Source organism: Lepidochelys kempii, chromosome 10 (assembly GCF_965140285.1).
Source record: "Lepidochelys kempii isolate rLepKem1 chromosome 10, rLepKem1.hap1, whole genome shotgun sequence".
Classification (NCBI taxonomy): Eukaryota; Metazoa; Chordata; order Testudines; family Cheloniidae; genus Lepidochelys; species Lepidochelys kempii.
In genome coordinates this window covers 16,094,682-16,118,784 of record NC_136389.1, presented here as the reverse complement: position 1 = coordinate 16,118,784, position 24,103 = coordinate 16,094,682, and the positions used below count along the sequence as shown (strand labels likewise).

Genomic DNA, 24,103 nt, shown 5'->3' with positions numbered 1-24,103 from the left:
CAAGAGAGGAAAACAGGTTGGCAAGATCTCAGTTGTTCTAAAACCAGTGTAATTCAGTTGCTACTTTGCAGAGCACTGCTGTGCTAGCGATGAGAAAAAACCAACTCCTGGGTAAGTCCTACACTCAATGGGTGTAGACAGTGTAGTTGTAGCTTGTTGGTTCCCAGATATTAAGGAGACAAGGTAGGTGAGGTAATATTTTATGGGATCGACTTCTGTCGGAGGGAGACTAGCTTTCGAACCATTCAGAGTCTTTTCTTCAGGTCTGGGAAAGATACTCAGAGCAGGTCTTCCCCAGCAACGTCAAAGCGCTGCCGGGGGCTTGTGTAGCTGCGGCACAGCACCGGGAGAGCGCTCGCCCGGTGCTATTAACCCCCCCACACTTCCACCAGGGGAAGAGCTGCCAGCACTGGTGCACGGTCTATGCTGGCACTTCACAGCACTGAAGCTTGCAGCGCTCAGGGGGTGTTTTTCACGCCCCGAGCGAGAAGGTTGCAGCGCTGTGAAGTGCCAGTGTAGACAAGCCCTCCGGGTCACAGCTAAATGCAGGGTGGAACAGGTGGTTTAGCATGCGTAGTTAGGGCTTATTCCAAGGGACCATTCAAGATAGAGTGGTCTGTTAACACCTCTGCAGTCATAGGACAAAACTAGGGTGTCGGTGGGTTACAAATTGTTGTAATAAGCCAGGGGTGGCCTAACCCTCCCAGCTGCATACAATTCATTTTCAGAAGTACAAGAGCCAGGCGTGCCTGCTGAGGCTAGGAGCTAAGGGCGACTGCCCTGTGGGGAGGTTTGGGGCCTTGCGCAGGGCAGAAGCCCTGAGCCCCAGCAGGCGCCTCCTATGGGACAGAAGCCCCTAGCTCCCCCGAAGTGTGGTAGACAGAGATGGGGGGGCTTAGGGGGGTTCACGAGCAACACTAACTGTAAAAGAGTCGCATATGGCTCATGAGCCACGGTTGGGCCATCCCTATTAAACCATAAATCCATCGTCTCTATTCAGTCCCTGATTTTTAGTGTCTAGCAATTGGTGCTTAGTTTTTGGAAATCACTCTTAATCTATACCAATCTACAGCAATACAAGTAAAAATAAATATTAGACTTGGAAATTAATCTCTCTCTACACATTTGGTATTTGGATACCTGGAACTATATCTATCTAACAATGGTACTAAATAGTTAGTTTATGAACATTTTCATAAGAAAAAGTTATTTTAAAACAAAAAAAATTGTGTCAAGAACTTAATTTTCAGCCACTGATAGCTGTATGGGGTTCATCTAGTCTACAGCTGATGCCGAAGGGTTAAAAAAGACTAATTCAAAAACATATGGTATATTGATTTTAGGTGAGAGCAGTAGGAGAAAGTCCAAAATGAATTACATTTAGAATCCAAATTAGGATTGTATTTTTTGTTCTATACGGGAGATATCAAATTGATCGCTTATGTTAATAAAAATAGGGAAAAGGTTGGACTATGCACTACGGTAAAAAGCCTGCGGCAGCCAATTTGTCTATATTACTAGACCTAAAATGAAATAGAATCACAGGAATTTAACATACTTTCCATCTGGTTTCATCTGTGTATGCAAAGTTGCCATCCAAAGATTTAATGACTGTGTGTCCATGGTCCTTATGACAAGGTAGCTCTATAGCTGAAATAGAAAGTATTTCAATATTAACAAAATCCACTTATCACAAACTAGCATTACTTTGATTAACAAGTCAGCACTCTTAGTATAAACAAATTGTTACTGGGGCAGCCTTTCTAATTAAGTTACTTGTTTTGGCAGCCTTTGTTAATAAGATGTTTTATTGGAATGCTACTAATCTGTATCTGGAAGTCACATAGCATCATCTCCCATCTTGATTACTGAAATTTTCTTCCCTTACTTCACTCCTTCCCAATCTGTCCAAGATGCAGCTTCCAGATTATCTTCCTGATTGATCAGAGTGAATTTACTGCCCTCTCTGAATTCCTTCACTGGTTCTCCAATTAACCACCACATCAAGTTTAAACTACTCATTTGTACCTTTCAAAGCCCTTCACAAAGTCCTTACCTACATTTCAGACCTCATTCCCTAACTCAAACCCTCCACCAACTAACTATACCAGTTTCAGTACCTTGTTAATCTCCTCCATCTATGTGCATTTGACCATGCCACCCCTCTGCATGAAATACTTCCCCCAATCCTAATTTGTCAAACTACCATTCTGTCTTCATGTAATCCCAAGAAAGTATAGTCCAGTGGATAGAAAGTTGGACTGGAAGTCTGATTTGGATTCAAGTCCCAGCTCTGCAAGGACCTTGGGCAAATCATTTAACCTCTATGCTTCAGTTTCCCTATCTGCAGTATGGTCATGATACTGATCCAGATTTATGAAGTAACTTAAAATCTTCAGATAAAAAGAATTATAAGATCAAAGCATTATTAAAAAACTACTACTTCAAGGACCTTAATTGAGTTTATACAGTAATTAATAAAACTACTAATACAGTGAAACCCTGCTATAACGCGATAACTGAGATAAAAAAAACTCGATCGTGATAAATCCGGGGTCGCTTTATAGCGAGGTTACGAAAATTTACCATTTCAAGCCGGTCAGTTTAAGTCTTGTAAAAAAAAAAAAAAAAACCACAACGGTTATCCCAGCGTGTTTTAAACACAAAAGTAGTCAATTAATTACATATACATGAAAGAAACATGAAATCGACTATACTAATAATTGCGCAGAGTGCAAAGTCAATCTGGTTGCATGACTCCATAATTTTAAATTTCATCACTTCTTAAAAAAAAAAAAAGCTATCTAGTGTGGTCTGTTTATTTGCCGCAGACTGTTGGCTTCTAGCAAAGTCAAGAATGCTTCTGAGTTGGAGGATTTTGACGCTGTCCACGACTTGAGTTTCCAGCCACCTCAAACTGGCTTCTAGGTGCTTTACTTCCTCGGACATTTTTGGTGGGGAAGTTGAGGTGCCGTCATCAGTGCCACTGGTTTCCGGCTCTGATGGTGCAGCTTCATTCTTCCCGTTGACATCTGCGACAATTTCGTCATCTGAGATGTGTTCATATATGTGGCAGATGTCATCTGCTGAAAACCAATTGAGGATATCATAATGACTGTGCTCATATTCTCTGAGTACTTCTTCAGCTAAACGTATGTTGTCTTCAGTGAATCTTGTAAATTCAGGCTCGTCGTCATTACCATCATTGTGTGTAGATGACGGAAAAGCTGGACCAAGATCCTTTATCCAGCATTGTTCAACGCAATGTGTAGAGATAGCATCCCAGGCTTTCCTGCCAAGGTGACAGACTTCTTTCAAGTTGAGTGACGCCAGTGATGTGTCGGAGGAGTTGTTATCCGCTACCATCTGCTTGATCATTTTGCGACAATAGTTTTGCTTAAATACCGATATGATGTCTTGGTCCAGTGGCTGGATTTCTGATGTAGTGTTCTTCGGGAGATAAGAGACTTTAATCTTGCCATCACGACTGACAAGATTTTCTGCTGGGGGTGGGCAGGGAAATTATCTAGCAGAAGGAGAACTTTTTGCTCCTGCTTGAGTTTTCACAAATGAGCCCCAACGGCTGGCACGAAAGTTTTATGGAACCAGTCTTCAAATATGGAGCTATTCATCCATGCATTCTTGCTGTTGGTGTATTCAAAGGGAAGGGCCTTCATATTAACATGATAACATCTGGGAGACTTCGCTTTTCCGATCATCGGAGATCTGACTTTGTGGCTGCCAAACTTGTTGACGCAAAACAAGAGAGTGACTTGGTCCTTCCTCTGCAAGCCTTCTCATTTGTGACTATCAGTCCTGGTTGCGAGGGTGCGAACGGGTAACATTTTAAAGAATAAACCAGTCTCATCGCAGTTGTAAACTTGATTGGCTGTATAGCAACCTTCCTCCAGCAACTTTTTAAGCTCAATTGGGTAGGAATCAGCAGCCTCTTTATCAGCTGAGCGGATTTCCCCAAACACAAGAACTGGGCTTATAGTGTGCCTTTTTTTGAATCTGTCCAGCCAGCCGTTACTCGCCTTACATTTGGATTCATTTCCATTGATAAAGCGATCAGATTTCTCTGCTTGACCTTTCAGAATAGGGCCAGAAATGGGAACTCTTTCTGAGCGAGCATGGACAAACCATTGGTACAAGGCTGAATCTAGGCTTTCATCATTAGCAAACTTGACCTTTTTATGCTGTAAACCAGTTTCCTCTTCAAGAATGCAGGGTAGGCTACAGAGCTTTTCTTTTTTCCACCCTCGCAGAGTGGACTCGCTAATTCCTAGATCTCTAGCAAGCTAAGTTTGTTGTTTGCCCTTCTTTAGTTGATCCAGGGTACACAATTTCTCTTGGACAGAAAATGACTTGCGTTTGCGAACTGGCGTATCCATAACAGTAAAATATTTTTAAAAATATAGGAAATTAATAACAAGTTCATAGGCAAACACCATACAGCCCGAGAACTAAGTGCAATGGGCCTGCAATGGCCACGAGTCACTTTATTCTATAAGACAATCTAAGTTAAGGCCTCAAATTGCTATAATCTATTAAAACAACACAAAATATATGGTGCATCTATTCAGTGGGTCTCAAACTTTTTTACTGGTGACCCCTTTCACATCACAAGCCTCGGTGTACAACCCCCCTAATAAATTAAAACACACTGTTAAATATATTTAACACCATTATAAATGCTGGAGGCAAGCGAGGTTTGGGGAGGTTGCGACCCCTCCATGTAATGACCTTGCGACCTCCTGTTTGAGAACCCCTGATCTAAAGGGCGCTGCTTTTTTAATTATATACAGAATCAGGAGGAAAATATTTAACTGTTGGGGCCAACTCAAGCTTTGTAACAATATGTACTGCATTAAGTAGCTACTATTTTCAGTCTTTACGATGGAGTGATTTACATTTTCCCAAATATCAGTACTTTCAGTTTCTGTTGTGCAGAAAAGCTTTTACCTTAATTACTTTCAGTTTAGCTAGCAAATGCAGAGAATATTTTCTTCTGGACTAGTTCATTCAAAGTTGAGAAACTGAATGGGAACTGACAAGCAGAAAAGCTTGTTTTTCTCTTCCGCTCTATAAATAAAAACCAGCTGGGAAAGGGGGAGATCTACTCATTGTAAAAACCTGGACAATAGGCCAGATTTTCAAAGGTATTTAGGCCTAAAGATACAGATAGGGGCTTAATGGGATTTCAAAAGTATCTAAACAGATTGGGCATACAACTCCCATTGATTTCATTGGCTGTTAATTTCAATGGGCATTATGTTCCTACCTAGTCCTTAGGCACTTCTGAAAATCCCACTGGGCCTCTATCTGCATCTTTAGGTGCCTAAATACCTTTGAAAATCTGGCCCACAGTGATAACTTAAACTTCCTGTGTTTAATAAAATCAGTTCTAAATGATTTTACATTTTCACACAGTTTGGTAAACTTTATACATCCAGAACATTTACAGTAGTTTTATTTAACTAAAAACATTTTAATGTTTTTTACGTTAAAATTCCATCCAAATGCACTTTGATACAAAGAATATAGAAATTAGCTTTTCATTTTCTAACAAAAATACAATAATTAAGAAACTGATAGATATATAGGTTAAGCTATATAATTTCTTAAAGATGTATAGATGCAGTTTATCCTCCTGTTTAGCAAAAGTATAAAATTTAGTGTAAAAAGTGATATTTGATTGCAAATTAGCATGTTTAAATGGTTATACTAATCAATGAGACTGAACCTTTCTCTAGGAAAGTAACTTAAGTGCAAATACCTAGGTCTTATACAGCATTTATCAGTAGATCTCAAAGCACTTGACAAAGGATGTAACCATCATTCTCCCCATTTTACAGATATGAGGTACCCAAGGTCACCTAGCAGACCAGTGACTGAGCTGGGAATAGAACCCAGGTCCCATAAATCCAAGTCCAGTCCCAAATGTAAAACAAAATTTTAAAATCTGTAATTTATGTCAAGATTTCCTGCTTGCTGATTTAAATAAAGATTAGAATTGGTGATTTGTTATTTTGATTTAAATCATCCACCCTTATTTCATCTCCTTTAGTCACAAGATTCACTAATTACAACAACATAGTGCTATCCACTCTCTTATGCAAGGGATTATCCCCTTAGACCAATGTTTCCAACATGTCCAGGGGAGTTATTACAGAGCAATGTAAGGCTTTCCTCCCACTTCCCTGCTCAGAAAAGAAGGGTTGAATTACAATCCAATTTCCCACATAATAATGTAGGTAAACACATCCATTGGTAGTTTTTATATGATTAGTGCCCTACCAAATTCACGGCCATGAAAAACGCATCACGGACCTTGAAATCTGGTCTCCCCCCGTTAAATCTGGTCTTTTGTGTGCTTTTACTCTCTAGTATACAGATTTTACGGGGAGACCAGCATTTCTCAAATTGGGGGTCCTGACCCTAAAGGCAGTTGAAGGGGGGTTACAAGGTCATTTTGGGGTCAAGGTCATACTTCTGCACTGACTTCAGAGCTGGGCGGCAGGAGTGCGGCTACTTCTGGCAGCTGCTCTGCCTTCAGAGCTGGGCTCCCGGCCAGCAGCCGCCGCTCTCCAGCTGCCCCGCTCTGAAGGTGGCAGCAGCAGCGCAGAAGTAAGGGTAGCAGTACCACACCCCCCCCCTCCAATAACCTTGCAAACCCCCCACCCTCCCCAACTCTTTTTTGGGTCATGACGCCTACAATTACAACACTGTGAAATTTCAGGATTTAAATAGATGAAATCATGAAATTTATGATTTTTAAAATCCCATGACTGTGAAATTGACCAAAATAGACCACAAATTTGGTAGGGCCCTATTTATAAGGAATGATTTTGTGCAGAAACTTTGTTAGTCAAGGATTACTGGATTCCAAAATTTTTTGGACTTCCCCTCCTCCCCTCACCAAAAACAATTTATATATGACACAAATTAGTATAAAAATATTTACTGTGCTCAGGAAAATAACCAAAAGGCACAAATATTTAAATTAAGCATACTTGACACAGGCAGAATGGACAATAGCAACAATGCTATTTTTCCCCTCCCTACCTGCTGTAAGCTCATACTACAACTCATCAATATGATCTACCCAAGGATTTCTTGTAACAAACATGCTGATGACAGCAACTACGTAATCAATAACCCAGGGTAAGTAAAAATCACTAATTTTATCTACTTTATTTCACAGATATACAAAACTGAAGAAATTATCCAACATAATGGTGTTGCTTGGTGTCTGGAAGATGTGACATACTGTATATGTATTACAAAGCACTTAAAATGGCTTTAAATATTTTTCTCTATTTGAAAAAATAGAAATCCCATTAATTTCTAATGGTCTCTTACCTTTGCTATACTCTTTAGATATGTGATAGCTATTTTCCTGGCCTCCTCCTATGTATTTTGTTTTATGACAGGAATCAGCATCCCCTCCCTCATGAGGTCGTTTACTCCCATGTTTACTATATTCTTCAGATGGAGGGTCATCTGTACAATGAAATTCTTTTTTCTCCCATGTCTTATTAGCCTCAGAGCCAGCAGCCTTCTGGATATTAGGATCTAAATATTCAATAAACCCCTCAGATTTCTTTGTATGTTTCTTCTTTTTCTTCTTCTTTTTCTTATGTTTGTGGATGTCAGAATCAGAGCAGGCCCCAGAGAAGTCTGAATCCTGGTGATGTCTGAAAAAACGTAGAAGTGAATATGAAAACAAATGTGATGCTTATACTATTGTTACAAACATATTACACTTTACTTATACATATGCAATCTGGCTGGCCAAAGCTCAAAATAAAGAGCACATCTTATTTTAACAGCTGTGCTACTGTTCCTCTACTCCAGCATCTGTCCTGCTCTGCTGAAAACAGTGGAATACTCAATACATCAAGTAATGCACTTTGCATAACAGATCAGCTGCGGAGGGGATAACTGGATTGCAGTGCCTGCTCCCTGTATTGTTCCACAGAGTCAGGCAGCAGGGGTAGCAGTGTTAGAGCTAGAGCCCAATTTGCAGCAAGGGAATGGGAGGAATCAAAAGTGTAGATTGATTAACTGGGCTGGCTGGAGAAAAGTGCAGGAGCCAAGCCCCAGAGTTTGGAGAGGAACCACCTGGTGATCAAGGCAAAAACTACCCTCAAATCTAATCACTGTTGAACGTTATCATCCACCAATTTTAAGTCAACAAATAGATTCCAACAATGAACCATAGTAATGTGTGGGGTGGGTGGGAGATGGGAATGAAAAGAATGTCAAGACAACAGAATAAATTAACATTGCTGTGGATTGCAGTGACTGTTGCCATAGAATTTGGTCCCATTGTGCGATATATATATATATATCTCTACACACACACACACACATATATAAAACCATGGCCCTGTGTGCTCTAACACTCAAAATACACTAGTTGCTGGCAACCAAGGTATCCATAGGACACTTTCACACAATATGAAATAAGGAACAGAGTGCAACTCATCAAAGTAGTAGAACATTTTCTTCACTCCCAGCCATAATCATGGAGTTCAGCCCATCAGGTGATTCAACTGGTCCATCTTTGAGTTTTATAATATTTAAAATCAAATGATAAATAATTAGCAATTAAGAATAAATATGGAAGTGGACCTAAAACACGAGGCTGTCAGTAGAAGGGTCAGAACATGATGTAATTCATCTGCTCTGACAGGAAGCATTATCATATAGTTCTGAGCAGCGGGGTGCCCTAGTGGCTCCACAGTTTAGTTAAGTTGCAAACACAAGAAAACCAGTCCTGTACTCCCTTAAATTAGCAATAAGCTTCACACAGATCACTTAGGAAGAAAAACTAATTTTCTACCTTGTTTTCATAACACATACTTCTGTACTGTAGGAATTCTAAGCAATTTTAAATCCCACCTTTTTGAAGTTTCACTTGTGATTCTGACTTTTTGGGGGCCTCTGAACAAACTCTCAGGCTTCTTATTTCACAAAGCCTAAGTAAAGTTACGACTTGCTATAAGTTTGCTTTTCTGCAATAAAAACCAACAGAGGATATTACTGGTTTCAGTGGGAGACAGAACGGGTTTCAGGCCTGCAGATGAGTGTAGTTGGGGCGCCGTAGGATAAAGGTGGCTTTCTGCGCTGACTGGGATTGCTGCCCTGTGCAAGGAAGAATCCCAGTGCAACCATGAGCTCTCTCATGGAGGGGGAAGAGATTCTTCTTGGACAGGGTTTGCTAAGACTAGTGGAGTCCAGGTGGAGGACCTCTGGATCAACACAAGGGTTCAGAAGAAGGAAGAGGGAAAGCATTAGTATTTCCCTGCCTTCTCTACCTTACTGTCATGCTGTACTTCACTGCACCTGCACTCCCCTCTAACAAAAATACAGGTGGTTTTGTTGGATAGGGAAGGCAGAGAAACACTAGTGTCTCTCCAAATCTCCTTTTCCTATACACATAAACTGGTCCTTTGCACTGCACACCCATCTAGACTTGTGACAGGACACATATAGCTTCCATTCAGTTAAAAGAAGAGTTACATGACTCCACCTCTCTATTCCATGACTCCACCTCTCTATTTGGTGCAAACAAATTTAGCCCATCTCTGCTTTGGGGGGAAAAGTTATGTCATGGCCTGCCTACCCAAGTTTGACCATAGCCTGTTTTGAAAAGTATGCAATGAACTTAGTCAGGGTCTGTTTGCAGATGATTATAACATGATTTGTTTCATCTTGTTCCAAAGCTCTCACACAACTCAACAACATGGTTTGATCCCATCTATGCAACACACATCAAACTAACATGATTTCCCCTGACAGATTTTACAGTGCAATGGGCTCAGAAGCAATGGAAAAAAGGGGAAGAACAGGGAAACAGCCAGAGATAAATTAGAAAGAGGAGTTTGTTTAGAACATTGTAAATAAAAGTTTCTCTTGCTTACCTGTCATCTTTCTCTCGGTGTTTATCTTTGGACTTCTTTTTTTTCTTTGACTTCTTGTGTTTTTTCACTTTTTGCTCTTCCGTTGGCTCACTCTGCAAACTCCTTCTCTGTTTCTTTTCCATATCACTGTCACTACCTTCTAGACTAGCACATTTTCTCTTTCTGTCTTTTAGATATTCATATTTGTGGCAAGACGTCTCAAAACTTGAACTGTTTTCTTCAGAGATGGATGCACATTTTTCATGGGAATATTTTTCAGAGTGCTGAGAGAGAGCTGAGCAATTATACAAGTCTATTTTGGAGCTGCCAAAATGATGTTTCTCTCTCTCTTTAGCTACTGGTTCATGATTCCATCTGCTTGTGTAATAATAATCCCTATATGACCTACTGTTGTAAACCTGACTTGATTTGTCATAGTCTCTGTCCCCATGAAAGAATTTTCTGTCTCTACCATCTCTTGCTGCATAAGAAGGATAATCGTTGTAATATCTGCACTTGTCCCATCTCCTTGGCATATCTTGGTAATATCTTTCCCTACTCCAAGATCTTTCCCTTTTAGAATGGTAATATCTACTCCTCTCCTGATCAGTTTTCCCTCTACTTCGGGATCTATAATGGGTATATTTTCCTAAACTTCTGCCATTATCAGGACTGTTTCTTTCACTATGCATAAGTTTGTACTTATTTCCATTGCAGTGCTCCTGCTTATAGCGATCTTGCTTCGTACTCTCCTTGCTGTAGGATTGCCTTTTTTTGGAGTAATCATCATCTGGTTTGCTTTTGGTTTGCTTCTCCTGCTCTTCACTTTCAGAGCGCTCTCTTTTAGTACGGTAATGCCCTTTGTCAATTTTTTTGGGGGTGCAATTTTTTTCCTTAATTGGAGAATGAGACTTAAGTTTTTGCCTATCCTTATTTTCTTCACATATTTCATTACCATCCAGTCCATCGTTTTCTTTAGAATGACTCTCTAAAACTTTATCCAACCTTGTAGCAGAAGAGTCATTAGTAGGTGGTACATCTGTGTAATTATTAGCACTCTCCTTTGTTTCTTGGCATTTATCTATAATGTTTAGAGCTGCAAGTTTTTTAGAACTACATTCATTGTCAGACTTTATGAAGGGGCTTTGCCCCAATTTCTCTGCAGTCTCAGCAGACCCTCTGATGTGCAGAGGGCTCTCCTTCAACGTCATTTTTACCTCTTGTGTTCCTCTTATCTTATCTGCATAATCCTTAGGATCACACTGTTCAGAGAATTCATCATCAATTCCCAGGGATATTTTCATAGTGTTACACTGACCACTGATATCAGAATGTGCATGATCAGTTTTTGATACAATACTTTCGGCAATTTCTTCTTTGGTAGAAATGGTCTCAGGATCTGATGTAGTAAAGGGATTCTGGACATTGCAGCTAAGGTTAGCGGGAACTTTACTAGACTTCTCATAGGAAACAGTATTGCTGCCACTGACTAAAGTTTCTACAGGACCATCATTTTCAGAAGTTTTTTCAAGTCCAGTTGCACTGCACAAAATAGAAATGTATTTGTGACTTTCATCAGAAATAAGAAATAATCTACATGACGATTGTTAAGAGTAAAAATCCTTTTCATCAGTAAATATCTGACTCCTGGAAAACTCTGAAAGACATTCTGTTTAGAAACACATCTACTTATAATATATTCCCTCCTCATGGGGAATCTCTTTTGCTTGCTTTTCTATGTGCAACACTTCAGGAGCACCTACCCTGTCAGTTCTCCTACTTCCCCCTCCATCTATCTGCTGCAATGACTCATGACCATACTCGCTATGGTTGCCCTTCCCCACAATAAAAACGTCGTAATAGTGAGTTTCCCTCTCCCTCCCTCCCGAGGCAAGGGAAGGCAGGTGGCAGGAATTTACACTCACCTGGTCAGTGTCCTAGCAGAGCAGCTGGGATTACTCCTAATGAGCTGCCCATATTTTAGAAGTGTGGTAGACCGAAAAATACTTATACCCACACTAATAAATAGATATCGTGTTCATGCATGCATCCCTAGGAGTGAAAAAAAGGGGAAGAGGAATATAGAAAATATAGACAATACAACAGAATGGTTTCTACATAGAATGTTTTTCCAAAGTTTTCCATGAGGCATCAACAGGTTTTTAATATTAGAAGAATAGGCACAATGCCAAACGTAAGTTCTGTTCTCACTACCATTAGTTTTGGTATGGTATTCCTTCAGTGATCTAAATCTTTCCATTTAAGTATTATAAATAGTTAGTATACCCATAATAAAATTTGTATGGAATCTTTATTTGGACAAAGTGTATTTTACCTTATTTCCTCTGACAAGCTTTTCAACTGGTTATATCGGAAAGACTCTAAAATTCTATCTTCAGGAACTGGTGGCAAAGCTGTAGGTATTATCTACAATTAAAAGGTATGAGTTAAAACAGACAGAATGATAGCAATCATACAAACTTACGTAGCATCTCAGCCTAAAAAGCCCTAGAGCACTTTCCAATCATAATCGGACATACGAACTATACACATGGATCACTGTAGGTATTGCACCCTAACATTCAATATTGCAAGCATTAACAGCACACAACAATACTACATCACCAATTTAGAAAAAGAAAAAGTAAGTACAATACTACACACTTTAAACTGTAGGAGAATTAAGACAGGCAGAATACAACTGTCAGATGAAATCTGGACAACATACCAGAAACAGCACTCCTCTTATAAAGAGTGACATAGGCTCATTGATGGTCAGCACCACAGGTTTTGTCTCATCTGACAGACTGCACACCTATCACCACAATGCCCCCCAACATGCACTGGGACAACACCACTGTGCACCTTACTACCTCAAAGTTTTACATCAACATCAGCCTTCATAAAAAAGCAGTGTGGTTTTGTAGACCCAGATCCTAAGCCTGACTTGCTATACAGACTCAGGTAAATCACTTAACCTCTCCATGTTTCAGTTTCCCCATTTTACCAGATGGAATTATAGCCAGGTATTTATCACACCTACCTCTCTGGTACCTGAGCACAACATAAAGCTTACTGTACCCACCTCAGAAGAATAGTTAGTGTTTGCAAAACCTTACATAAATGCTAAATATTTTTAAGACACCACTGAGAGATGCATCCTCTCTCCATCTTACAGATATAGAAATGAGATTAGCAAGTATTGATTCAGCTCAACCCTGCTTAGCATGCAAGATCTAAGGGACTGCAGCACAAAGTGCTATGACAGCAGCCTGTGTTGTATATTTTCCTCTGAACTTTGCCTGAATGAGGAACATTTTAATATTGAACACATTACAGTCATATTTATAATTTGCCATGAAGAGACATTCTAGAACAAATATAAAACTCACTTTTCCATGCAATCCATTCACTTTAGAAAATGGAATTTCTGTAGATTTAACAGGCTTGACTTGGCAAGTAGCTTCTTCAAATTTCAATCCATTTTCTTCAGGATCACTATCTATACTAATAGCACCATTAACTGTAACATTTTTTGGCAGTTCATGCTGGGATACAGCCTCTTCAGCATCTTGACAGGAAGAACAAGAGTTCTGTAATGTACTAACTACATTTCCAATCAAAATTCCATTAAAAGATTTTGAGTGGCCATTCTCCTTAACTAATCCCTTCGACTCCTCATCAGATTCTTCTGAAGATTCTGCACCGTAAGGGACCAACGTACTAGAGTTTAGTTTAGACTTGCCATTCATTAATGGCTTAGAACAAGAGTCACTAGGAGCTGTTTGTTTAGATACTTTAGTAGCAACTGACATTGTAGGTGCATTTGAGGTAGACTTTACTGCAGAGGAATTCGTAATCGTGGACGAAGGAACAGGTTTGCTGAGATTCTCCAAAGAATTATGAAGGTTGGGCTGAGACAGAGTTTGGCGAGTAGGCAATTTGTTATTGTGAATACTGATAGTGATTTTCTGTTTTTTCGAAGGGTCAGGAATAATGGGTCTGTTAATTGTCCAATTTTGAATGGAAGTTGAAGGTGGAGCTGAAGCTGGTCTGTTTAGGGTAACATTGCTAGCACTTGCCACAGAACTGCTTGGAGTTTCTTTTAGTGATCCAGTTCCATTTAAATGACTGGAACTCTGTAATTACAAAGAAATCACTATGAAAATGTGTGCATGTGGATAAACAGCATTTAATATCCCAAGACATAATGGGCTTACTTGATATTTCTACAAACTGCCCCAGTGACTAAGCAGAAAACACCCCTATGCGAGTTATATATAAAAATCTTGCCGGTAGTTTAGTATTCACATTTTGTTCAGATTTTCAGTGTTCACATTTTGTGTTGTTTTTTAAAAAGCTAACACCAACTGCAATCCTTTGCTGATTGCAAGATACAAAGCAAAAACCCCAAACAAAAAACCCTATTATTTGCAAACCTTAGAACATTTGCACAATACTAATAACTGAGAACAAGCCAGTCTGGTTTCACCAGCTCAACTGAAGTGCAAAAGATGAAACAGCATAAATAAAATAAAATAAAATTGGACTTTTAAAATTATTTCAGTTTTAATAAATTCAAACATTATTTAAAGTAAATATTTTGACAGTGTGCTTTTTTGAGTACTTTTGGCACCTAGTTTGAAGTTCAAAGCAATGGGGAAGTAATATTTGCACAGTTCAGCGTTTGTCTTTAATAAAGTGTTTCTAGCTGCTTAGGCTGCAGAAGGAGCACTGCACACAGAGCAGTATTGTGGGGAAAGGAAATCTGAGATCCTGAACATTTATAAAAAATAAACAAAGGCCGGTTACGAAACTCCTGCTATCAAGTTGATGCCATTATCTACATATGAAGATTACCTTAATCATGTGAGGAGGAAGCTGTGGGCCAATAAAACCTGATGCCCCCTGCCTGCTATTAACCACCCGCTGACTGATAACTGGACGGGGAGAAGACTGTCCTGGTGTATGAATGGAATGGGGGTGTTCTCCTCCATTTTTCATATCATGGGACCTGAAGAAACAACAGATAATAAGTATTTCATTCATTCATATTTGTTCTTTTGCTTAGCTCTGGCTTTAGACATATCCCACAGTTAAACACTTCACAGAACTGGAAGTTGGGTTTTTTGGGTTCTTTTTTAAACAAACTTTAACCAAGGCTACAAATCGTAAGTTAGATAACAGACCTCCTATTATATTTTCCCAACCCCAAGCAGCAACTCAACTTCACAACACCCATCACCTCAATCTCCCACCCTTGAAGTCAACCAATTACACAGTATTGGATCCAGAAGACGCAAAATGCTCCACCTACACAGGCAGCACTTCACTCTGTAGGTGACTCTTTCAGTGGTGGGTGTCAGAAGACAGACATTTAACTTACATGAGCTAAAAGACAGGCAGGGAAGGAAAACTTCTACAGCTTTAAACTATAAGTGGAGTTTTAGGGTAGACAGAGATGAATTAACCAAATTGGATTTTTTCCCCAGGAGAGGAAAAACACAAATGGGAAAAAAAAATTATGAAGGACAAGAAAGTAACTGAATCTTGAACGCATTTTGGTACGTGATATTACCTGATATAAAAGAGCACATAAGCTTGCTGATTAAGCACAGATCTGATGTCACTGTTGGACACAATAGAATCATTCATCTGGTACCACTGCCCATTACTGGCCTGCAAATAAGTCAATGACATATTTTAAATCAGTTACAACATCTGCTAGAAAAACAACACAGAAAACTAATCAACTGCAGAAGAATAAAGAGCACTCCAAAATATAGCCGTTTTCATTAATGTACAACTGATTTTTTTTTTTAATTAAATCCCTTATCTACAGAGATTTGTTACCACTAACATTTGTTAGTGAATGCTCCCCTTCACCAGTGCAGACTTTACTCTAGGAAGGGAACTGTTCTCAGAAACAGTTTTACTGTTTAGAGAGGACCTGTTATGCTAAAACACTGTCCCATCAAGGATCCACACAACAAATCACATATACTACAAGAATAAAGGGGCATTAAATAAAACTGGCAACAAATTTATAAACTAATAAAAGTATAACATAATCTGTGGAATTCATGTTCACAAGATATGGAGGCCAAGAGCTTAGGACAATTTGAAAAAGAAATCAAGATTTCTATGTACGTGAATACCTACAGATACAACAGACGGAATAAACATTTTTATAAGGGATAAAACCCTTCTGCTTCATAGCATAAGCCAACCTCACTGACGGGTTAGGAAGAGACTGGCGTTATGGGCAAGTTGTTTCACAGCTGTCCACTATATGTTCACAAATCCTATCACATGAACTATCACACCATTTTATGGGTAATTAGCCAAAAGAACACTGCAACCTTATTAGTTCTGACAAGGGGCAGAATTAAGATTGCACTATACAAGTGGGATCTTTGTTTAGTGTGTGTCTATAGAAGAGTCTTTTTACAGCCAGCCATGGAGAGCTGAAGCAAGAAATTATATTTTAGATTCAAGTTCAATTGTTCCTCATGAAAAAGGAAAGCAGAACTATAAAAGTCAGTCATGTCTTCGAGGGAAAAGGAACACATGATAAAACAAAACTAAAAGGATAAATATTCTGTGAAACTAGATATAATTTTTTGCTTAGCAAATACTCAAACTCTGCAAGAACATTTATTTAAAAAATCACTGTAATAGGAAGATTTTCAGAGAGAGTCTAACCAGGAGTATAACCATGTATGAAGCAAACAGAAGGGGCTAATTTACATCAGCATTTTACAGTGTTATAGGAAGGCAAGAGAGTTCTCTTCTACTTTAAACTGCTTTTGTTAATCTTATGCAAAACTACAGACACAGCAGTGGTACGATAAAGTAATTGAACCAGCGGAAGGAAGGACAAGAAACTCTCATTTAGAGCCAGGATCCTGAGCCAAAGGTTCAAAAGGAAACAGAGTGAAAGACACTGTTGGACCAGGATAACTGGTCCAGGACTAGTGTGTAGAAGAGTTTTTTAGTCCAGAAAGTCTACTCATCTACTAAAGCATTTCTCTGTGCCACAATCTGAGATACTGGATGTTATAACATGAATGATTCTTAACTTATTAAAAACAATGAGGAGTCCTTGTGGCACCTCAGAGACTAAGAAGTTTATTTGGGCATAAGCTTTCATGGCTACATCCCACTTCATCAGATGCATGCAGAGTCTGACCACTTCTTAAACTTTACAGCTCCTTTTGAATATATAACTGCTTAGTGCAGCAGCAGTTTAGGACCTCATCAGGAGAGGAAGTCACAGTGGTGACATGAACACATACAAGTTTGCAAAAACAATGAAAAAGTTTTAAAATGTTAAGTGACACATGCTTTAAAATCAGATTGCTCCAAGTATCATCTTGCCTTTTTTATAATACTAGTCCAGAATTTGCTATACTAAAGCCCAGACCTCTAGCCATTTTAATTTTCATTCTCTGAATTGAGACCAGACCAGTACAAGAAGGATAATGTAAGCTCTGAGTTGTTTTAGTTTTTTCAGAGGTCTGGGATGAGCAGGCTTGCATAAGGACACTGGGGATCCCAGAGAATAAAAGAAAGTTTATCAGAAAATAACTTGTGCTATAGCAGTGGTTCTCAAACTTTTATATTGGTGACCCCGTTCACACAGCAAGCCTTTGAGTGTGACCCCCTTTGTAAATTAAAAACACTTTTTTTTATATTTAGCACTGTTATAAATACTGGAGGTGAAGTGGGGTTTGGGGTGGAGGCTGCCAGCTCACAACCCCCCTCCCCACATAATAACCTTGTGACCCCCCATTTGAGAACCACCATGCTACAGCATGGCTTTGAGGTGGATCCATAAAGCAAGAGAAAAAAAAATTCATTCAGCTTCCATCCATACAACTCTCATATACAAGAAACAAGGGGAAATTAATTAAAATTGGCAGATTCATAGCGGCCAGAAGAATTTTTTTTTTAAAAAGTACAACAATCTGTACAACTCATCAATTTCCTGGTTCAGAGCTAGCATCCAGATTCCTCTGACAGATGTTGGTAGTGTGCGTTCAAGCAGGTCTCATTTACACTCATATGATGGAATGTGCTATAGGATAAAACACAGCCTTGAACTCTAACTTAATACGACAGAAATAATTTCTTGCCCTATGTCTGTGGCTAAAGCATCCAGAAAGGGTCTACAGACCTTCCCTGTTGGCAGCTAATGCGACCATGATCACGTGGTCAAAGACCCTCAAGATACTGCCCAAAGTCAACATAGACAACTACTCACTATTGATATAGTGAGAAATAAAGATTCAAGTCTCATAGTCCAGAGATCTGTTCTCAGGTGCAAAGGAGGTCACATTTGAAGTAGTCAAGCCTACATTATCATGAAATATTTGGTTTGGCAGAAATGTTGGATTCTCGGGCTGGTTCTTGAAGCAATAGCAGGAAACTATCCAAAGAAAGGGACAAAAAGGCCATTTTCTATTTTAGGGAGGAAACTCAATGGCACCTAGACGAGCTGAATTTACAGAGGAGAATCATCTTCCACAATTCAGAAACCTCCTTAATAGTCCTACCGAGAATGGAGTCAAATAATTTATCAACATGAAAGTGCAGGTTAGTGAGAATAAGATTTAGAGACATCAATTATCCCGTTACATATCTATAAGTGCCTTATATAGTGATATTAAGGACAGACACCCTCACAAATTTTTTTCAGTCAAAAAAAAAAAACAAACATCACAGTCAAACCACAAAGCAAAGACAGCAGAAATGAAAATACACTGAGAAAGTTAGTTGCGCCAGCTGCCTGATGGAACTTGTTAAACAATTTATTCTTTGAGGGCCTCCATGATTCCCATTTGAGGGACAGTGTCCTTATGCCTTAAGCACGCAGAATCCTCTTTAAAGCAGTGTCTTATGGGGCTGCAGGACTGCTTCCTTGTAACGGCACCCATTCAGCACAAAAGACTATTCAACGAAGCATAGCCCCCAACTACCTCAGTGCTTTCTCTGCTGCCTCACAGCACAAGGGATATATGCTGTGTCATCTGCCTTAACAAATCTTAGGCTGTACCCAGTACAGTTTTTGTAAAGTTTCTTAGTTTGATAATTTTAGGAAATTTTTCCTCAGAGAGCAGTCATATTTTCAGCCCCAATGGCTCAGTCTGGTGCCAAGGTGATGCCCATCTCAGAGCCCTGCAGAGAGTTTAAGAGGTGCACTACATACACCTCTATATTTCCCCAAATCAAGCACATCTGTTGCCCAACTTATTTGGGTGAAGCCCACTCTTCTGCTCCATGCTTAATTTATAAGGCCATTAACACTATATGCACACTGAGACAGGTACCTGAGAATTCAGGCTTACCTCCCTGGGGAAGCCATAAGTTTCATACAGAGACCTCAAGGACCATGCGTCCACACACTGCCTAGATTGGCCAGCCTCAGCAATAAAGCCAATTAATGAGCTAAGCTGCTGGCTTCAGCTTTGATATCTACCTGAGTCAGGGCATTAGCCTGGTATCCTCTAAGTCCATAACTCCATCCATTCAGAGTTGAAAAGCCTCAGCTTCTGTGGTGCTGCCTAGTTAGTTTTGCAAGGAAAATTGCTCAGATGGAAGGCTATTATAAACGAGAACTACTAAAGAAGAGTCCATCTTTAGAGCATCAAACATAGCTGTATGCAAGGATGTACTGGGATAAAACTTTTCCTGAAAAGGCAAAGCCCTTATTGCCAATCAACGTTCTCCCAATTGTTCTGTACCTTAATAAGGATCAAGTCATGTATAGAAAAGGAAAAATAAGCCGTCTCTCATCCACGGTCTATCCCCACCCAGTGGTTTGATAGAGGTAGATGGAGCAGTGTTCAGTTTACCCTGCTTTCTCTCTCTTTCATCCTGTTACAATTTCTACTTAGCTTTGTCTGGTTTTAATGAAGGGCACTAAGATGGTCCCTGCTGGATGCTTCTGAAGCCCCATGGTGAAAGGATCACCAGTAATTATTTACTATTTGTGAAGCACACAGACTATGCTCTGTAAGACACAAAGGAAGTTACCATCCCTGTCCCAATGAGTTTACTATCTTATCAAAGGATAGACACAAGCACAGGCAGAGGATCTTGCTAACTTAGAAAATCCTCTTTAAACAAACAGGAAAATCCATCAAGAGAGTGTCCACAGAATTTTGCTGACAAGCATTTGTGGGCATCTGAAAAACTTCCAATAGGAAAATCCCAGGAGTGGGAACTTTGTTGTAAACTTGCTACTATAACTGATAATCCACACTTGCACAATACAGAAGAAGCCTTTTTAATGAAATGAAGGAGGAATTTCATTTCCAGCCAGGATTGAGGAGGACGGTTTCTAACAGAACAGGCCTTCTGCAACAAAGAATGTTTCTAGACAGACAGAACTTCCTGGGATGATCCAACTGATAGGGAGAAGTGTCCTGGTAGCACTAAAGACTACACAGAAAACCACAAAGGGGTCAGTAGGACATTCCAGTAGCAACAGGATGATCCAAAATAGCTTTGAAAAGAACACACAGTGGGGAAGACTCACGGGTTTTGGTTAAAGGCAATATCTAGGTTGGGCGAAGAGTCCCCTGAGAGAATTCCCATCCAAAAGGGATAAAGGACTTTAGGAGGGTGACAAAAAACATATGCAAGATTCTGCATCCTTATATGGATGGGAACCTACCAAGACAGATCATCCAAACAGCCTGCCTTCAAGAACATCTCCCTTCCTCAGAGTAAAGGCTGTACTGGTGAAGAGAGGAATGAAAAATTAATGACCCCAATGCTTATTCTTGAAAGGCTGTGAGTTTTTTTGAAATCTGTTTATTTAAAGAAAAAGATGTTTATCTTTACCTTTATATAGCAGTAGTAGTGTCCTGCATGACAGCTGAAACCAGTATGCACCAGGACTGCATATAGAACATAAATGATTGGTTCTCCATTTGGTTGAGACATATATGGTCGAATATCCAGATACTCAGGATATTTCACTTCCTAAATAGAGATAGAAGAGAAGGTTCAAATTTTGCTGAAATATCTTATGAACTATTATAGAAATTTTGAGAAAGATTTCAGATGCTGAGATAGAAACATTTCTAAAATATACACACACAAATAAAACAAAAGTGAGGATTCAGTTTCATTTGGAAAATGACAGGTTGAAAAACGTCCAGCACTGAATAGCATACTGAATTGCAGAATGGTCTGCTAAAGGGGCAGTTCTCAAAGAACAGAGGAGGATGTTTACTTTGATTTCATGTTTATTGTTAAAATGGAACTCTGCTATTACCAGAAGAGAGGAGGAGAAGTTATTGGGTTTATTTTTCTACTTAACAGCTGGCATCTACAATCTAGAGTGCCATGTGTATGCATTAATTGGCTTTGTATGGTCACTTGGTATTGGAAAATGTAAATGTTAAAAAGATGCAGTTGTAACACCATTTTATGTACCTTGGTAATTTTTCCACCACTAAAATTTGCAAACCGTTTCAGAGACAGTGTAAGAACATTAGAAGACCGATGTATTGTAAACCTCTTTGAAGCAGGAACCATCTTCTTACACCTTAAAAGCAAACAAAGACAATTGGTTAACTTTATGTGGATTTTTAAGCATTTCTACCATGTTTTCCATGGCTCAGACACTTGTCTACATTATTTGAGTAAGTATTTCTTTACATGCAATGTTTTTGCTTTTCAGAAGTTCATACACAACATTTCAGCATAGCTAGTACAAGAGACAGCAGAATACATTAGGGCAGTTCTCCAGGACAAATAGAATACAGGATCTAGAAACTTATCTTTTGACTTTCAAACTAATACTTGAACACATCTGTAGATCTCTGTGATGCCAACAAAAAATAAAGCTGGCCAGTAACTCTCACAATGCAGCAAGCAGCAGCCTTCTCACTGCAGCATTCACGGTCTTTGGAAATAGTTTAGGAAAATGTAAGAAGGTGCAGCACTTTTAATATTACAAAAAGTGAAATCAGACTTCAGGCTACCTCCTTTCAGCTTTCTGCCACAGTGCAGAATACTAGAAGTGTAACTGAAAGAAGGGAACATCAGCTTCAATCTGGGGCTGGGAAGAGCACATATGAACTTCCAAAATGGATCTAATCTATCTTCAATAAAAACAGGCAAACAATTATCCTACACTATGAGGACTTTTGACAATCAGGATTGTGACCACTACCTTCCTGTACTGAGGCTACCTGGAGAGGAAGGAGAGTGAAGCATCTGATGTCCTTTGAAAAATGACTCCCAAACAGCCTGAATGTAAATATGATGGATCATTACTAATCAATGACCGGATCTGCAGGATTAACCAGTGGGATCCAGCTGCTACCACAAAGGAAGGGAGAATAATAATAATATGACTTGGCCACAACGAGTGGGTAATTAGAGAAAAGGCTATCTTTCTAGATTTATGCCCTAAAATACTGGACTGGAGAGGGGAATTCCTACCCAGGAAGAGCATTTACTGACCAGAATGTCAAGAAAGTTTTGTATATAATTCTGTGAAACTTAGGTTAGATAAAACAAACTCACTCTAGTTGGTGGGCTTTAAAATTAGTATAAACCTAGCCAGCATAAACTAAGAAGATATCTGAGTTTCCTCAGAGGAGTTAAGTAGAAAAAAAAAAGTTCCCAGAAATGGAAAAAGCCCTGTAGTTCAGCAGGGTGCTTTTTTTTTTTTTTTTTTTAAACCCCATTGAGAAGAGGGAAGCTTGTGGTCTCAAGTTTGACCAGACTACAGACCCCTGCAGATTATACATATGGAGGACCACACGACGGAGAAATGGGACACTCATTAAGCCCGTGGTTGTTAGATATGCTTCCCATCTATGATCTTTACACCATCAGAGTTCAGAATACATTTTGTGTTTGTAGACTGGAGATCCTAGCAAACAAGGGAAAACTTGGATTTGAACCTTTTTATTTCATCTACTCTATACCTTATTTTAGCATAACAAAAGAGATACCCAACATTTTCTTCCAAATGCACTTAATTAGTAAGGATACAATTTTGTCACAGAGGTCAAGGATTCTGTAACTTTAACGGATCTCCGACTTCAGCCCCACCAGAGCAGCAAAGCCGGGCCAGCTGCCAGGGAGGCGGGGGTGGGGAGGAGGAGGAAGAGGACCAGAGCCCCAACTCTTAGTCATCCTCCCCCTTCCCCAGGTATTTTTAGTAAAAGTCAGAGATAGGTTGTGGGCTTCTATGAATTTTAGTTTATTATCTGTGACCTGTCTGTGTCTTTTACTAAAAACACCTGCGACAAAATCTTAACCTTACTAATTAGCCATTAATATTCTACCTCTAGTGGCAGAACATGGGTTTCATTACATTAATAATTTAGAGACAAGACAAGAACATTAGAAGACAAAGTTTAGTAAATCTCTTTGCTTAGCTACACTGAGTTAAAATTTATGAACAGTAAAAGCTGTTTTATCCAGCATTTCATCAGTCAGAAACTCTATAAACCGGCATTTCTGATCTTTATTGAAATGCCGGTTTATAATCCGGTTGGCGCGGGGCTGACAGGGGGTGTGGAGCACGGGCTCTGGGAGGGAGTTGGAGTGCGGGAGGGGGCTTGGGGAGCGGTGACCTGCTGGGGATCTGGCTGCTCCTAGGCAGAGGCGCGGCAGGCAGCTCTGCTTACTGCTCCCCCGCCCCCCAGTGCCAGCTACACAGCTCCCATTGGCTGGGAACCACGGCCAATGGGAGCTGCGAAGGCGGCACTTGCAGGTGGAGGCGCCTGCCCCGCCTCCACTTAGGAGCGGTCGGGACAGGTCGCTGCTTGCAGGGAGCCGCCCGAGGTGAGTGCCCCCCGGCTCCAACACCCCTCTCCCCCTCCTGCACCCCAATCCGCTGCCAAGCCCCCTCCTGCATCCAAACTCCCCCCAAAGCCTATGCTCCACATCCCCTCTCGTGCCCCAATCCCCAGTGCCGCACCCTCTCCCACACAAAACTTCCTCCCTCTTAGTTAACTGGCATTTTTCAGTTACCAGCACCCCTCATTTCCCCCAACATGCTGGATAAAACAACTTCTACTGTATATTGTCTTTGTACCTTTCTACTGTATATTGTTCTTATCCAAATGTTTTAAACACGCAATCTATTTTAAAGATGCAAAAAGGAAGTTTGATCAATTTATTTATCTTTCTATGTTATCTAGGACCTGCTGTGTGTT

General features: G+C 39.9%; 1 protein-coding gene across 2 annotated transcripts in view; it reads right to left on the bottom strand.

The window, feature by feature from the left end:
- The window catches only part of USP42 (ubiquitin specific peptidase 42), a 42,092-nt gene that overhangs the window by 5,168 nt on the left and 12,821 nt on the right, over positions 1 to 24,103 (bottom strand). For both annotated transcript variants that reach the window (XM_073362140.2, XM_073362139.2), the window contains exons 9-17: positions 21,360 to 21,471; positions 20,763 to 20,903; positions 15,490 to 15,590; positions 14,772 to 14,925; positions 13,304 to 14,050; positions 12,247 to 12,338; positions 9,933 to 11,453; positions 7,366 to 7,700; positions 1,559 to 1,650 (exon numbers count right to left, since the gene is read on the bottom strand). In XM_073362140.2, the coding sequence (XP_073218241.1) occupies positions 1,559 to 1,650; positions 7,366 to 7,700; positions 9,933 to 11,453; positions 12,247 to 12,338; positions 13,304 to 14,050; positions 14,772 to 14,925; positions 15,490 to 15,590; positions 20,763 to 20,903; positions 21,360 to 21,471 (3,295 nt within the window). The remainder of the gene's footprint in view (positions 1 to 1,558; positions 1,651 to 7,365; positions 7,701 to 9,932; positions 11,454 to 12,246; positions 12,339 to 13,303; positions 14,051 to 14,771; positions 14,926 to 15,489; positions 15,591 to 20,762; positions 20,904 to 21,359; positions 21,472 to 24,103) is intronic.